General features: G+C 38.3%; 2 protein-coding genes across 3 annotated transcripts in view; both read left to right on the top strand.

Annotated features, from left to right (window-relative positions):
* Positions 1-13167, top strand: part of TBCCD1 (TBCC domain containing 1) — a 26609-nt gene extending 13442 nt beyond the window's left edge. The window contains exons 7-9 of one of the 2 annotated variants that reach the window (XR_010139323.1): positions 2497-2647; positions 6801-7361; positions 9247-13167. Coding sequence is in view for 1 of the 2 variants with exons in the window: in XM_024244487.3 (XP_024100255.1) it covers positions 2497-2626 (130 nt within the window). In the remaining variant the exon portion in view is untranslated. Of the gene's footprint in view, positions 1-2496; positions 2648-6800; positions 7686-9246 lie in introns of those variants that run through there. The other variant, XM_024244487.3, reaches the window with a different exon arrangement.
* On the top strand, positions 9312-15150 carry CRYGS (crystallin gamma S). Its single transcript, XM_009239626.4, has 3 exons — positions 9312-9435; positions 14152-14394; positions 14781-15150. Exons 1-3 carry the CDS (start codon positions 9415-9417, stop codon positions 15051-15053), a joined length of 537 nt encoding a protein of 178 aa, XP_009237901.2. The 5' UTR covers positions 9312-9414; the 3' UTR covers positions 15054-15150.

Below are 15150 nucleotides of genomic sequence, written 5' to 3'. Positions count from 1 at the left end.
GATGGGGGTGGGTAAATATCCAGTATTAGACTCCCTTTTCTTAAGAAGCTAAAGTTTAGTTGGCAAATATAAGACTTATATGAATTTAAAAAATCATACATAGAGTATGCCACATAATCCAATACCATTCTAGGGACCTTCTATGTACTAACTAACTCATTTATTCTTTGTAATAACACCTTATTACAGGTGAGGAAACCGAAGAACTGAGGAATTAAGTACTTTACCCAAAGTCACACAGGAGCCAGGATTCACACCTAGTCAATCTGGTTCCAGAGGTTCTTTTTTTCTCTGTTCTGGCTTCTTAAGAACCAGAGGTTCTTAAATGCCTCTAGTGTCTTCACTGTTTTCTTTCAAATATTGTCATACCATATCATACTGTACAATAATAACATTATAATAATTTGTTGTAAAAATGGATGATCATGAAAAAACATTCTTATAAAGCAATTCTGTTGTTTGAATGGTTCTAGTATTTAAATGGTTAGATTCTCTACACTTGATCTCAGCCGAAAGGCCAAGAAACGATTAAGTGCTTAGATTCTCTTACATGTGAAAAGCTTATACATATGCATGTGCAGACTGTAGGATGTAAGCACTTAATAAATGCTGACTCTGAGTCAGTGTTTTCAAGTGGTGAGATCCACAGTGATCCCAGAAACAATGAAAGTAGTCAGTTTAACTTTGGGAATATAGGAAGACAGAAATCAGTTTGAAACAAATTGCCAGTGTGATCCTTTTAACAGTGATTAGATCATGTCATTTCCCTGCTCTGACCCCTCTAATGGCCTCCCATTATACTTAGAATAAAATCCAAAGCCTTTACCATACTTACCAGGCTCTCTCTTCCTCAATTTCTGCCATTCTTTTCCTCATTTCCTCCTTCCCGGCATACAGCAGTCATCTTTCTGTTACTTACTCACTGCCCTCTGACCAAAGACCACCAGGAACACATCTATAGAACAAAGGTGTATTGTGTTGACTCATGGAAAGGAGGGAGAGAAGTGTGTTTCATCTCAGTAAAAGGTTGGGGAACATGGAAAACTGTATTTCAACTCAGTAAATGGTGTTAAAAGGAACTTATTGTTGGATTTTGGCTTGTGTTAATGATTTGGGGGAGAGTTCTAGGAAGCAGGACTATCTGGAACTGAGAGTAATCTGTGATTTGGCAGTTTAATAATTTTTATATCTAAGGCAGGAGGAAGGAAGGAAGAGCTAAAACTGTAATTGTAAAGAAGTAGCCACTCCTCCAGGAAAGGAATGTTTGGTGATTTTATGGTTTGGGTGACAACATTTTTTTGGAGGTTGGTATGGGGGTTTCTGAACTGAGATACGATTACGGAGTGATCTTGTTCTTTCTTTGGTCTATCATCATTCCAGAGTGGCTTTGTCTAATGATGGTGGTTTAAGGTATTGTTTATGTTCAACAAAAGAATACAATAGCAAGTCCAGATCCTACACCAAGGCCTAGCTGACAGTGCTAGGCTAGCTCCTGGCTGTCAGGAGCTACTCTTCTCTTTCTTACCATGAACATGTGAAATATGCTCTCGCTTTAGAACCTTTGTACTTTTTTTGGTCTCTTCTGCCTGGTATATTCCTCTCCAAATACTCATTCTGCTTATTCCATCATTTCATTTAGACCTAAGCTCACATGTTATCTTAGGGAGGCCATCTCTGTCCATTCTTTCTCTGAAATAACATTTCCAGAATTGCTATTCCTTCACCCTGCTCTATTTTTCTCCATGGCACCTAGAACTACTTAACTTTATATTTTTATTGTAGTGTATTATATTTATTTATTTTGAGACAGCATCTCGCTCTGTTGCCCAGGCTGGAGTGCAGTGGTGTGATCTTAGCTTACTGCAGCCTCCACCTCCTGGGTTCAAGCGATTTTCCTGCCTCAGCCTCCCAAGTAGCTGGGACTTACAAACATGTGCTACCATGCCTGGCTAATTTTTATATTTTTTGTAGAGACAGGGTTTCACCATGTTAGCCAGGCTGGTCTCGAACTCCTGGCCTCAAGCGATCCACCCGCGTTGGCCTCCCAAAGTGCTGGGATTACAGGTGTTAGTCACCACGCCCAGCCTATTTATTTTATTTTTACCTATCTTTCCTACTAGAATATATAGTCTTTAGGAGCATGGATTACACAGATCACAATGTGAATGGTGCCCTCTGGAGTCGTGAAGTGTCATCCTGCTTCAACAGAGGCCTTGTCTCTTTATACATTTATCCCCATCAGTCAGAACAGTACCCAGTGTTCATTTGGTCCTTGGTAAATATCTGACGATGAAAAAGTAGAAAGAGGACATTGTATCTGATCAATCCTTTGTGGGGTGGGGGTGTCCAGTGTACTCTCAACAGTGAGAACAAAAGGATAACAAGAAATAGTTAATCATTTAACATTATCCTGTTAAAATATTGTATAATTGCTTAGAGTACAGTTTATATGAATTCATGTTCTTACATTCTTTTTACTCTCAATTGCAATTTTAGGGATCAAAGGAAGCAGTTCCAGGTACTGGTAGAGAACAAGTTTTATGAATGGTTGATTAATACAGGACATCGCCAACAGCTGGACAGCCTTGTACCCCCTGCAGCAGGCTCCAAACAAGCAGCTGGATAAGGATCTTACATGTAAACACTGGTAGGCATTTATACCACTTAAAACAGATTCTTCTGGGGAAATCTTTCAAGCATTAAAAAAAGGCACAGAATATTACATACTGAACATGTCCAAATTTTTTCTACCACTCCTACCAGCATACACAGACCTTTATGTACCCATATTTACCGTATTTAATAGTGAGAAAAACAACCAAAATATTCAGATGGAGCCTATAGAATTTGGGGCCAATATAATGGCCAAATTTTGTCTTATTTTGCTTTTTGCCTGGCACAAGTTGTACTGTCCAAAGATACCACATTCCCCCATACATAGTTTTAAGTTTTATTCTCCCTTTCTAACACCTTTCCTCTTTTCCATTCCCCTCACAAAAACCAATTTACAAATTAGCTGATCTTTGCTAATTACACATATGAGCAGTAAGAAATTACCAGAATTAATCCAAATGAAGATTTGATTACTGAACACTAGAAGATCATGGATTAAATAGAAGAGAATATGCATACAAACAAATTTACTGGAAGTAAATTTAATCCAGACATATGGTATTCTTTTTTTTTTTTTTGAGACTGAGTCTCTGCCACCCAGGCTGGAGTGCAGTGGCGCCATCTCAGCTCACTGCAGCCTCTGCCTCCTGGGTTCAAGTGATTCTCGCACCTCAGTCTCCGGAGTAGCTGGGAAAACAGGCATGCACCACCACAGCTGGCTAATTTTTGTATTTTTAGTAGAGGCTGGGTTTCACCATGTTGGCCAGGCTGGTCTCAAACTCCTGACCTCAGGTGATCTACTCACCTTGGCTTCCCAAAGTGATGGGATTACAGGCATAAACCACTGCGCCCAGCCCCGAACATATGGTATTCTTTTTTAATAGAGATTAGTATACTGTGTTAGTTTAAATTTTTTTTTTTTTTTGAGGCAGAGTCTCACTCTGTCACCTAGGCTGGAGTTGCAGTGGCACAATCTCAGTTCACTGCAAGCTCTGCCCCCCGCCCCCCCGGTTCAAACAATTCTCCTGCCTCAGCCTCCCAAGTAGCTGAGATTACAGGCATGCAGCACTGTGCCCAGCTAATTTTTGTATGTTTAGTAGAGACGTAGTTTCGCCATGTTGGCTGGGCTGGTCTTGAACTCCTGAACTCCTGAACATCCGCCCACCTCGGCTTCCCAAAGTGTTGGGATTACAGATGTGAGCCACCGGAACTGGCCTAAAGTATTTTTAAACACTAGCAATAGAAAACAGACAAAGGACAATAATAGATAGTTCACAGAAAAATACTTAGAGACACAAAAATGCTTACTTAAAATTAAACAAATGTGAAATACTTTTTTTTATTAGACTGGCAAAGAGCAAAAGCTGGTAGTACACAATACTGGCAAAACATTTCATTTACCACAGAGGAAAGTGTATATGTAACCTCTGTGGGGGGCAGTTTGACAAAATCAAAATTAAAAATACAAATTTTCTCTGACCCAGCGATTTCTTTTTTCTTTTTCTAGAGATCAGGCCTAATTCTCTTACAGCCTAAAGTGCAGTGGCACAATCATAGCTCACTGCAGCCTCAAACTCCTGCACTCAAGCAGTCCTGTCTCAGCTGGGACTACAGGTGCATGCCATCACACCCAATTGATCTTTTTATTTTTCTGTAGAGATAGGGTCTCCCTTTGTTGTCCAGGCTGGTCTTAAACTCCTGGCTTAAAGCGGTCCTCCTGCCTCAGCCTCCCAAAGTGCTGGGAGTACAGGCATGAGCTACTGCACCTGCCCTGATTTAGCAGTTTCACTTATTATTAGTAGAATTTATCTTACAGATAAACTCATGTATGTAGGGATCTATTAATTAATTAATTTTTGAGATGGAGTCTCACTCTGTCCCCCAAGCTGGAGTGCAGTGGCATGGTCTCGGCTCACTGCAACCGTCACTTCCTAGGTTCAAGTGATTCTCCTGTCTTAGCCTCCTGAGTAGCTGGGATTACAGGAACCTGCCACCGCACCTGGCTAATTTTTGTATTTTTAGTAGAGACGAGGTTTCACCATGATGGCCAGGCTGGTCTTGAACTCCTGACCTCAGGTGATCTGCCCACCTTGGCCTCCCAAAGTGCTGGGATTACAGGCATGAGCGACTGCTTGTGGCCTATTTATTTTTTAAATTGACAGCTGAATTGTGTATATTTATCATTTCCAGCATGATGTTTTGAAATATATAGGCATGTGGAATGGCCGAATCAAGCCAGTTAACATTAGAACCTCACATAGTTGTCATTTTTGCAGTGAGAATACTTAAAATCTACTCTCTTAGTTTTTTTCAAGATCACACAGTATTGTTATTAACAACAGTCACCATGTTGTACATTAGATCTCTTCAATGTATTCCTCCTAACTGAAATTTTGTAACCGAAGAAGATGTTTGATGTGGCATTGTTTAAAAAAACTGTAGACTAGAAACACCCCAAATGCAATGCATTTATATGCTAATTATAAGCCTAACAATCTTTGAAAGAATATAAAGAAATTATAAACAGTGTTTGTCTTTGAGGAATGAGATTGGGTGTCTAGGGTGGGAGAAAACTTCTTAAAAATTTTATTGAGATAAAATATTACCACATAACATTATGGGAAGTAAAATTCACCTTTTTAAAGTAAAGGATTCAGTAGCTTTTAAGTATATTCCGAAGTTTGTAAAACTATCACCACTAAAAAATCTAGAACATTTTCATCACCTTCAAAATAAAGCTCGTACACATTGTAGGCCACTCCTTATTCCTCCAACCCCTACATTTCCTCTTCCCCTTAGTCCTTGGCACCACTAATCTACTTTGTCCATTTTGGACATTTTATGTAAATGGAATCATACAACATGTGGCTTCTTGTGTCTGGGTTCTTTCAGTTAGTAGTGTTTTCAAGATTCATCCATGTAGCTGTGTATCAGTACTGCATTCTTTTTCATGGCCAGATAATATTCCATTGTGTGGATCTACCATTTTGTTTATCTGTTCATCAGTTGATGGACATTTGGCTTGTGTCTACTTTTCAGCTGTTGTGAGTAATGCTGCTGTGTACATTTGTGTACAAGTTTTTGTGTAGACATTTGTTTTTATTTCTCATGGATATATACCTAGAAGTGGAATTGTGAGGAATATATTTAACTTTTAAAGGAATTGCAGTTTTCCAAAGCTGTAAAAGTGTATTCTTTACTTTATATATTTACATTTCTTAAGGGTGTATTTTTTTTTTTAAAAGAATTTAGCACGCCTGTAATCCCAGCACTTTGGGAGGCTGAGGTGGGTGGATCATGAGGTCAGGAGATCAAGACTATCCTGGCTAACACCGTGAAACCCCATCTCTACTAAAAAATACAAAAAATTACCCGGGTGTGGTGGCAGGTGCCTGTAGTCCCAGCTACTCAGGAGGCTGAGGCAGGAGAATGGCATGAACCTGGGAGGCGAAGCTTGCAGTGAGCCGAGAGCGCCCCACTGCACTCCAGCCTGGGCGACAGAGCAAGACTCCGTCTCAAAAAAAAAAAAAAAAAAATTTAGCGATATTTATTAATAAATGCTGAGAATTAAGAATTAGCAATTTGGCTGAGCGCAGTGGCCTATGCCTCTAATCCCAGCACTTTGGGAGGCTGAGGTGAGAGGATCACTTGAGGCCAGGAGTTTGAGACCAGCCTGGGCAATATAATGAGACCCTGTCTCTACAAAAAAATTAAAAATTAGCTGAGCATGGTGGCACATGCCTGTAATCCCAGCTACTCTGGACACAGACTGGAGGATACCTTGAGCCCAGAAGTTCAAGGCTGCAGTGAGCTATGATTGCACTGCTGTATTCCAGCCTGGGCAACAGAACAAGACCCTATCTCTTAAAAAAAAAAAAAAAAAAAATTAGAAATCTGATGGAGATTATGCAAAGGAAATGTGAACTATAAGCGGGTAAAAATTTTTGTTTAATCTTCACTGCTTAACAACTTTTTACATTCATCTATGAATTTCTCTTTTATTATGATCTAACATTACACCTAGCAAAAAGGAATATTATTAACTTTAAACTTTGTGTATTTTATCACTCTAATCTATCATTTGACCTTGATAATATATGTGATTTTTTCAACGTAGAGTTTTAAAATTATTTACATGAAGCAATAGAAAATTAAGTGATTAATATTATTTTTTCTTTGATCTTCAGGGCCCTAGAAATACAAGGATAAATGGAGGATGGTGCTCATCTTGAAACTAAATTGGGAAGGTGCTGTTGCTGCTTAAGAGACATTGGGACTTTTCTGTCCTTTTTTTTTTTTTTTTTTTTTTGAGGCAGAGTCTTGTTCTGTCACCCAGGCTGGAGTGCCGTGGTGCGATCTCGGCTCACTGCAAACTCTGCCTCCTGGGTTCACGCCATTCTCCTGCCTCAGCCTCCTGAGTAGCTGGGACTACAGGCGCCTGCCACCACGCCCGGCCAATTTTTTTTGTATTTTTAGTAGAGACGGGGTTTCACCGTGTTAGTCAGGATGGTCTCGATTTCCTGACCTCGTAATCCGCCCGTCTCGGCCTCCCAAAGTGCTGGGATTACAGGCGTGAGCCACCACGCCCAGACTTCTGTTCTATTTAAGAACTTTGATTTCCATTCCATTTTCATTTATTACTGTTTAGGCCGAATTTTCGCTGAACTTCTGACTTTCGTATAAACATATTGCTTATAGAACATCAGAAGACTCATTTTTGTGATGCCCAAATGAAAAAGTTGGTGAAGGTAGTACCATTGTATGTATGTTAATATTAAAGCAACTGAGTGTAGATTTGCAACTATAGTATCTATCGTCATTTGTGTGATGAAAGAGTTTTATTCTTTCTAGAGTTAAATAAGAGTTTTGTAGTTCTTTGTAACTAAAAGGAAATTGCTACTCCTTTTAAAAAATAATTGGAAAGAAAGTATGATTTGTTGGTATAGAGACATAGAAATAGTTTTATACTATATTTTAGTCCTTAAAGTATGGAACTTAATGAAATTGTGTAAAAAAATCTTTATTTTTCACTTCCTGCTTCAAATTTTCAATAAACAAACTCTAAAGAATAATTTCCTTTTTTTGTAAAAAGACAAAGCTTTAGTTTTAATTTTAGAAAAGGTTTCCAGTGTCATTTCTCAAAATATCTAGTAAAGTTTACATTTACTTGGGAAAACCTTCCTTCAGATAAATGAGTGAAATTACCAAATTACCAAATGAGTGAAATGAATCAGATTGCTGATAAACATTGGTTCATATGCTCTCTGACCATTTAATTAGTAATTCTATCAAAAAAGTCTTTTGTATTTCTAAAGTAAAAATTAACCCTCAGAATGTTTAATTCTAATTGAAGTTTACATGGTTTTTATTTTAAGATGAAATTCAAGAAGCAGACCATTACCAAATAAACACTGGAGTAATAGAAATATATTTTAGATATTGCTATTTGTTAATGAAATAAATGGCACTCAGATACTTTTTTTAAAGTTTTGAAGTTTTATAAAATTTTATAAAATTCAGAAAACTAAGCATATAGCTTAATATTTTCTCAGTAATCTTTATATTAAGGCACATTTGCCATTATCTGAATTGACCATAATGCATCCCATTTATTAAAATATTTGTTAGTTTTGTTAATAGAAAGATGAGGGAGTTGGACTTTTGAGAATATACTTGATCAGTTAAAGTTAAAAATGGAGAAAAGTTAATTCGTTGGTGTTTTTTGTATTTACGTAAGATGCAATCTCATTCCTAAAGTCAGAGGTGTATTAGGGCCAAAAAATGTTCTCTGAACATGTTCCAATGTTGTATTGTGGGCAAAGAAGATGACCTAGCCAGTAGCTTGTTGTGTTTAGTTAGCTAACCCTTGGCAAATTCAGGAGTCCCACAGTCACTTTTCTACATACGGTGGCACCCTTCTTATGCATTAGAGCTCTTTTTTTAAAAAAATTGTTTTGAAAAAAATTAAATAATAGTTGCAAGAATAAGTCAGTGAACTTTAACATACCCTTTATCTAGATTCCATTCACCAGTTGTTAACATTTTGCTACATTCTCTTTACCACTCTCGACATGATAGTATTGTTTTATTTTTGCTCAACAATTTGAGAATAGGTTGCAGACATCTTGAACCTTTCTTCTAAATGGTAGCATACATGTCCTGGAAGCAGACATTCTCTTACCTAGTCATGGTACAATGATCAAATTCAAGAAGTTAAACTTTGGTACAATAGTATTATCTAATTTACAGTCCATATTAAAATGTTTTCTGGTTGTCCCAGCAGTGTCTTTATAGTGACTTTTTTCCCCAAACACAAGATCATGCATTGCATTTAGTTGTCATGTAAGTTTTGTTGCCTTTAGAACATGTCACTTCTGTCCAGAAATAGAGGTAGTCTTCTGACTCTTACCTGTCACAAGCTTTGTGGAAGAAAAAGGACATTAGGAATTTCAAAGAGGCTGCTTGCTATTAAAAAGAAAAAAAAAAAGAGACTCTTTTGTTCTTAATTTTTACAACTTTGTCTGGGTTTTGGTTTCTTGACTCAGCAAAGTCTATAATGCAGCACTGCTTGGTAAGCATTAAAGGCGGTACTGAAGCTTTCCTTTATTTTATAATCCCAATTGTTTTTTCTAGAAACCATCAATAGCGTCTAAATGACTGACTCAATTTTTGGATCGTATTCTCATGACTAAGCAAATGTTTGACTGAAACCAGACCATATAAATGTCACTGTGCCTCTAACTCTCTGTAGCCATTCCTGAATTTCTTTCAGCACTGGGAAAACCAGTCTATGCACCAAAAATGTCTAAAACTGGAACCAAGGTAAGTAGTCATACTGATTTTTAGCCTACCCGCTTTTCACCTAAAGATGCATTAAACACACAGAAAAGCTTTTGCTTCTTTGCCTAGAGGTGAGTATGATAGCGGTTAGACAACTGGGATTGAGAGAGAAGATTAAGAAATGCTTATTATATTTTCCACCCTTAACAGAATTACCGAACACTTTATTAAGGGTTTATCTTTATGTATGGTGCTATGTTGAATACTATACAGGTAAATAATTTATAAATATCATTATTATTTCTGCCTTCTAGCAGCTAATATTCTATGCAACTGATATTCTCCATAGGAATAAGGCATGCTAATGGGGATTATATTGAGCAGAAAACTTTTAATAATCAATTAAAATTTTGTTTTCTGAAATTTAGCTTCAACCATTTGTGTTCTAAAAGGCCAAAGTGGATGGGCCAATCAGGTGAATAAAGTCCTACATCTCTCCTCCATTCAAGCAATTATTTTTACTCGTTCCCCAAATAAAAGTGCTCCCTTACAGTCAGAAAATTGCCTCTAAAATATTTAACTCATAATTACTGGATTGGAAATTATTCTCTCAGGTAGGGCTTTGGGAATGAGGGACTATGCCTTCATTTTCTTTTTTGCGCTTCCACTGATGAGACAAAACTGCTGCCTGATTTTTACCCCCAGCTATTCGAAAATTTTCAAACCCATTGAATCCTCAAAGAATGGCAAAGAAATGTTGAATGAATATTTGTATATCTTTCACTTATATTCTCCAGTTGTTGACATTTTGCCATATTTGGTCTCTCCTATCTCCATCTCTCTTTACTAAACCATTTGAAAATTAGTAGCAGACTTTATTATACTTTTGCCTTAAATGTATTTAGGCATGTATCTCCTAAAAACAAGGGCATTTCCCTGTAAAAACACTGTATCATTAGCATGTCCCCAAGATTTATCATAAATATAATAGCTAATATTGAGACCATATTCAAATCTCCCCTGATTGTCCCCAGAAAAGTGCTTCGTGGTGGACTTTTCCCCTAATATAGGATCCAGTGAAAAACATGTATTGTACTTGGTTGTCATATCTCTCTATTCTCTTTAATTTTTTTTAGCCTCTCTAAAAAAGTCCCCCTACCCTTTTTGTTGTTGTTCTTGAGACATCGACATTTTTCAAAGCCTAGGTTAGATGTCTTTTAGAAAGTCTTGCAATGTAGATTTGTCTAATTGTTTCCTCATGTTTAGATTCAGAATAAATATGTTTGGCAAGAAAGCTACATAGGCAATGTTGTGTACTTCCTGTTGCATCATATCAGAAGGTACCTGTTAACTTGTTCTGTAATTTATTAGTGCTTGATTTTTTTTTTCATTGGAAAATAGAACTAATAATCATGCTTGTCATTCAGCAGGTTTGGGGAGAAAAATTAGTGTCTTCAGTGCTCTGAGGTTCTTGAAAATATACCGTGCAAATCCCACTAAAAAAGAATTTTTGGTCCTTAGAGGAGGGATATCCATGTATCCTTGAGGTAAAGCTGTTATACAACCATCTTAGATGAAAACATCTGCTTTTAAAGATTTGTAGAGTAGTAATAGTGTACTCTTTTTTATTTATAGCTGAGTCCTTCATTTAGTTAAGTAACTTTTGCTTGCTAGGGTAAAGGAGATGGTAAATTATTTCTTACTCTTTCTCATTGCTTCTTCCTTTCCCACTATCTTGCTAGCAGTTTAATCAGAGGAGTTATGGGCTTGGCAAAATGAATAGATTTTACTAAGTATGTTTTCATTACTTCTGGGATACTCAAGACATTTTTCTCTCTGCTGCATTGGATTAGTAGGCCATTTTTCCAAAAATAAACCTGATAATGATAGGAATTTTGTAATAATTTCTAGGAAAACTTTCTGCACATTTCTTAGCCTTCTCTACAAAATGTTTTGCCCAAGGGTCAAAACCTCTAGGCTGACAATAGCATGGATTTCATGGTTATTCTACAAAAAGAAATTGAGCACAGCTAGGTGCAACATTCTCTGGCTCTGAGATATAGAAGGTCTCCCACTGAAAGGAGAGCTTAGTCTTGGAGCTCAGTAATGATTCCATAGCAACAGGATGAGGGCTTTGTTTCAACTTTTGGATGGTTGGCTGGTCTCCTGGGAGGGTGGACATCAGGTGACCTTATCAGGCATCGTGCATATTTTTACTTAGCAGATACTGATAATTAGTCACGCAAATGTGTAGAAGGCAGTAAATGTGAGAAACTATGAAGTGAAATAGATGGTATTATTAACTTCATTTCCCATAGGATATCTTTTGCAAAGGCTCTTTTTGGTGACTGTTTGGTCAAAAACCAAAGGCAAATAGAACATACGAATTAAGGAGTTTAGAATCTATCCATTCTGAGAGAACATATTTGACTTTCCTAAAGATCTCTCCACAGGTCATGAGGAAGAGCCCCTCAGGCTTAGGCCCAGCCTTGTTCATTGTCCAAGAGAGTAAGTGCTGCCATGTTAAACGAAGCTAACTGGGTAGGCAGAAAGACAGCAAAGGAAAATAAAGTGAACAATAGTTTACTCACCAGGAGTTTTGCCTGCAGCCCACCAGCTTGTCTGCAACTAACTTGTAACTAGGTAGTGACATTAGGCCAATCACTTAACTTCTTCATCTGTAAAAACTGTAGCAAAAGCTTATTGCCAATTGTGAGTCAGCTATTAAACTAAATACTTTATCAACATCCCCTTGGACCCTCAGAGCATACCGTCTGCAAGAGACACTGTCATCCTGTTTTGCCAATGAAGAGCTGTAGAGAAAGGTTCATTGCCCTGTCCAAGGTCACGTAGCAAGAAAGCAGTAGTATTGGGACTTTTTTTTTTTCTTCATCCGTAAACTGAGGTACCATATATCTAAATCTGTACTGTGCTAAGATGGGAAGGGAACTGAAACACATAAAGAAATTTGGGCAGGGGATGAAGGAGATGAGGTAGATGATTTAGGGGTGGGAAGGAAAAAGGACCCTTTTAGGGAACAGGAAAGAGAATAATTAAGATAAATGGGAAGGGAAGGGAAAGATTAAGGTGGAGGGAAACAGTTATTAGTATATTAGTATCTAGATAGAAAGAACTACCCAGGATAGAGGAGAATGAGATTTTATAGCTTTTTATGAGTCATTCTTGGTTTCTTCCTCTCATTCCTTCCATCTAATTAGTCACCAAATCCTGAAGTTCTTTACTGTTTTCTCATCATCATTCACATTGGAGTTGCCTTTTGGTTGGCCCTCATCATCTCTCACCTGGCCCACAGCAGCCATCCGTTTCTAGGCACACACTAGTAAGTCCAGCTCACTCATAATCACCAAAGGGATTCCAGCATGATTCTGGTGTCATTTTTCTGGCTTTATTTTCTAGTACTTCACCACATATTCAACATGTACTGGGCTGAATGAACTACTTATTGTCCCTATAATGAGCCATGTTCTTTCACTTTATTCTTTTGAACATGTTTGTTCCTTTTCATTTGCCTCTGGAAAACACCTACTTATCCTTCAATGCTCAGCTCAAAGATCCTCTCAAGACAGTACCTGGCTCTGCTCCTTTCATCTGAAATGACTCACATAGTTTTCTCCCGTGAAATCCGTAAAGTAAATCAGCCACAAGGTGGCAGCATAATGCCAGGTAATTAACTGTTTGAAGCATGACACCTGTGGTTTCAGTTTATAACCTAGCATTGATCTGAAATTCCATCTTAAAAAAAAAAGATGAAAAGATTGTGGAATTATTGAATAACAAGGGACAAGCTCTGTAGCTCGTTTGTAATTTTCATCGTGGTTTTCAGGAACTGCTTGGTGAATCCTTGGGAGTTCCTAGGAACTCTGTCTCCTGTTTCAGCCCGAAAAGCTCTGAGAGTTGTTTTAAAGCCAGAACTTCCAGTCTGCTGTAGTCTTCAAATAGGAAGCTGAAGTTCAGAGAGGTGGCTGGATGAAGATAGTAAGGCTAATTGTGGAGAGAGAGCTCTGTAGTCCAGACTTACTGTTTCTGCTTTCACAGGGCTGCATATTTTTCAGTGCCCTCAGAGACTTACCCCAGGCATTGTGGTAGAAACTTGTTAAGAGTTGGAGGCAAAGAGGATTCTTATCATTTTGTTACTTTGCAACTACTCTGTTGGCAATAAACTAATAATAAAGAACATAATATGATACATTTTCATATATGAAAGCTCTACATCCATCTAAAATAAGCTCTGTAAAGCTAAGGTTCGTGCTTTATTTTTCTCTGTGTATCCTCCATATCACCTAGGAGTCGTCTTCATGAAACAATTATTGAAGTCAAGTGATGGGCACAGAGGACTGACAGCTCAAATAAGGCTTGGTACTTGCCCTTGGAAAAAGTGTACTAGGATTCTGGTGGGAGGGGTAGACATATAAATGGATAATTTATAATATAATGTGGTAAGTACAGAGAGCTGTGGGAACATAAAGGAAGGAAAATGAACTTGAGTCTGAGACTGCTCGCTTCTATTAGAGCCCTCTTCTGTTTTGCTTCATGTTCAGCCTTCAGGAAGTACTCATTTCTGTTGACAACTGAAGTTGTCTGTCAGAAAGCAATGTTGTAAGGTGACTTATGGCTACATATTTTTCCTCAAAATTGAGGAGAGAGGAATTTCTAAAGTAGGCATTATATTCTTAATTTTTATCTGTGAATTAAGCCACCCAACTCCTCAGCCCTTTCTCTGTTGACCCTCTACTTCAGATTACTTTCTATGAAGACAAAAATTTTCAAGGCCGTCGCTATGAGTGTGATTGCGACTGTGCAGATTTCCACACATACCTAAGTCGCTGCAACTCCATTAAAGTGGAAGGAGGCACCTGGGTTGTTTATGAAAGGCCCAACTTTGCTGGGTACATGTACATCTTACCCCAGGGAGAGTACCCTGAATACCAGCGTTGGATGGGCCTCAACGACCGCCTCAGCTCCTGCAGAGCTGTTCATCTGGTGAGTTTGGGGACTGTGTACTCCCTCTGTTTCCCACGCCCTCTGTCCGCTTTCTCTTGCTTTTAGGTGAACATTTTCTTGAGTTTTCTCTACCTCTTAATGAGTAGCTGCTTGTTGGCTGCTGAGGCTTGAGTAACATCTTAGAGCAACTCATCACAAGAATGACTACACTAATTTCCAGGGTGCTGTCTCTGCCTCTTGAGTGTTTTGAAGAATTAATTTTTTCTTATTGAAAGTTAGCTGTTTTAGTCAGTACACAGTGAGATGGGAGTTCAGATCATCTAGCTTTCAAGGTGATAAGTTCTGAGCAATACTGTTCTCTAAGTTCTTGACCTGCTAGTGATTTCCATAATGGTTTCTGTTCATTTTCTCCTGTGTCTTTTCAGCCCAGTGGAGGCCAGTATAAGATTCAGATCTTTGACAAAGGGGATTTTAGTGGTCAGATGTACGAAACCACCGAAGATTGCCCTTCCATCATGGAGCAGTTTCACATGCGAGAGATCCACTCCTGTAAGGTGCTGGAGGGTGTCTGGATTTTCTATGAGCTACCCAACTACCGTGGCAGGCAGTACCTCCTGGACAAGAAGGAGTACCGGAAGCCCATCGATTGGGGTGCAGCCTCCCCAGCTGTCCAGTCTTTCCGCCGCATTGTGGAGTAATGACATGAATGGGGCCGTATTCTTCCTGGGGCCCAAATGCTGGCTGGCCTTGTGGTCCAAATAGGCATCATCAATAAAACAGTTGGCATGCATCCCA

The sequence above is a fragment of the Pongo abelii genome, chromosome 2, assembly GCF_028885655.2.
Source record: "Pongo abelii isolate AG06213 chromosome 2, NHGRI_mPonAbe1-v2.0_pri, whole genome shotgun sequence".
In the NCBI taxonomy this organism is placed as follows: domain Eukaryota; kingdom Metazoa; phylum Chordata; class Mammalia; order Primates; family Hominidae; genus Pongo; species Pongo abelii.
Note: the sequence above shows the minus strand (reverse complement) of the source record. Positions and strands in the feature narration are given on the sequence as shown.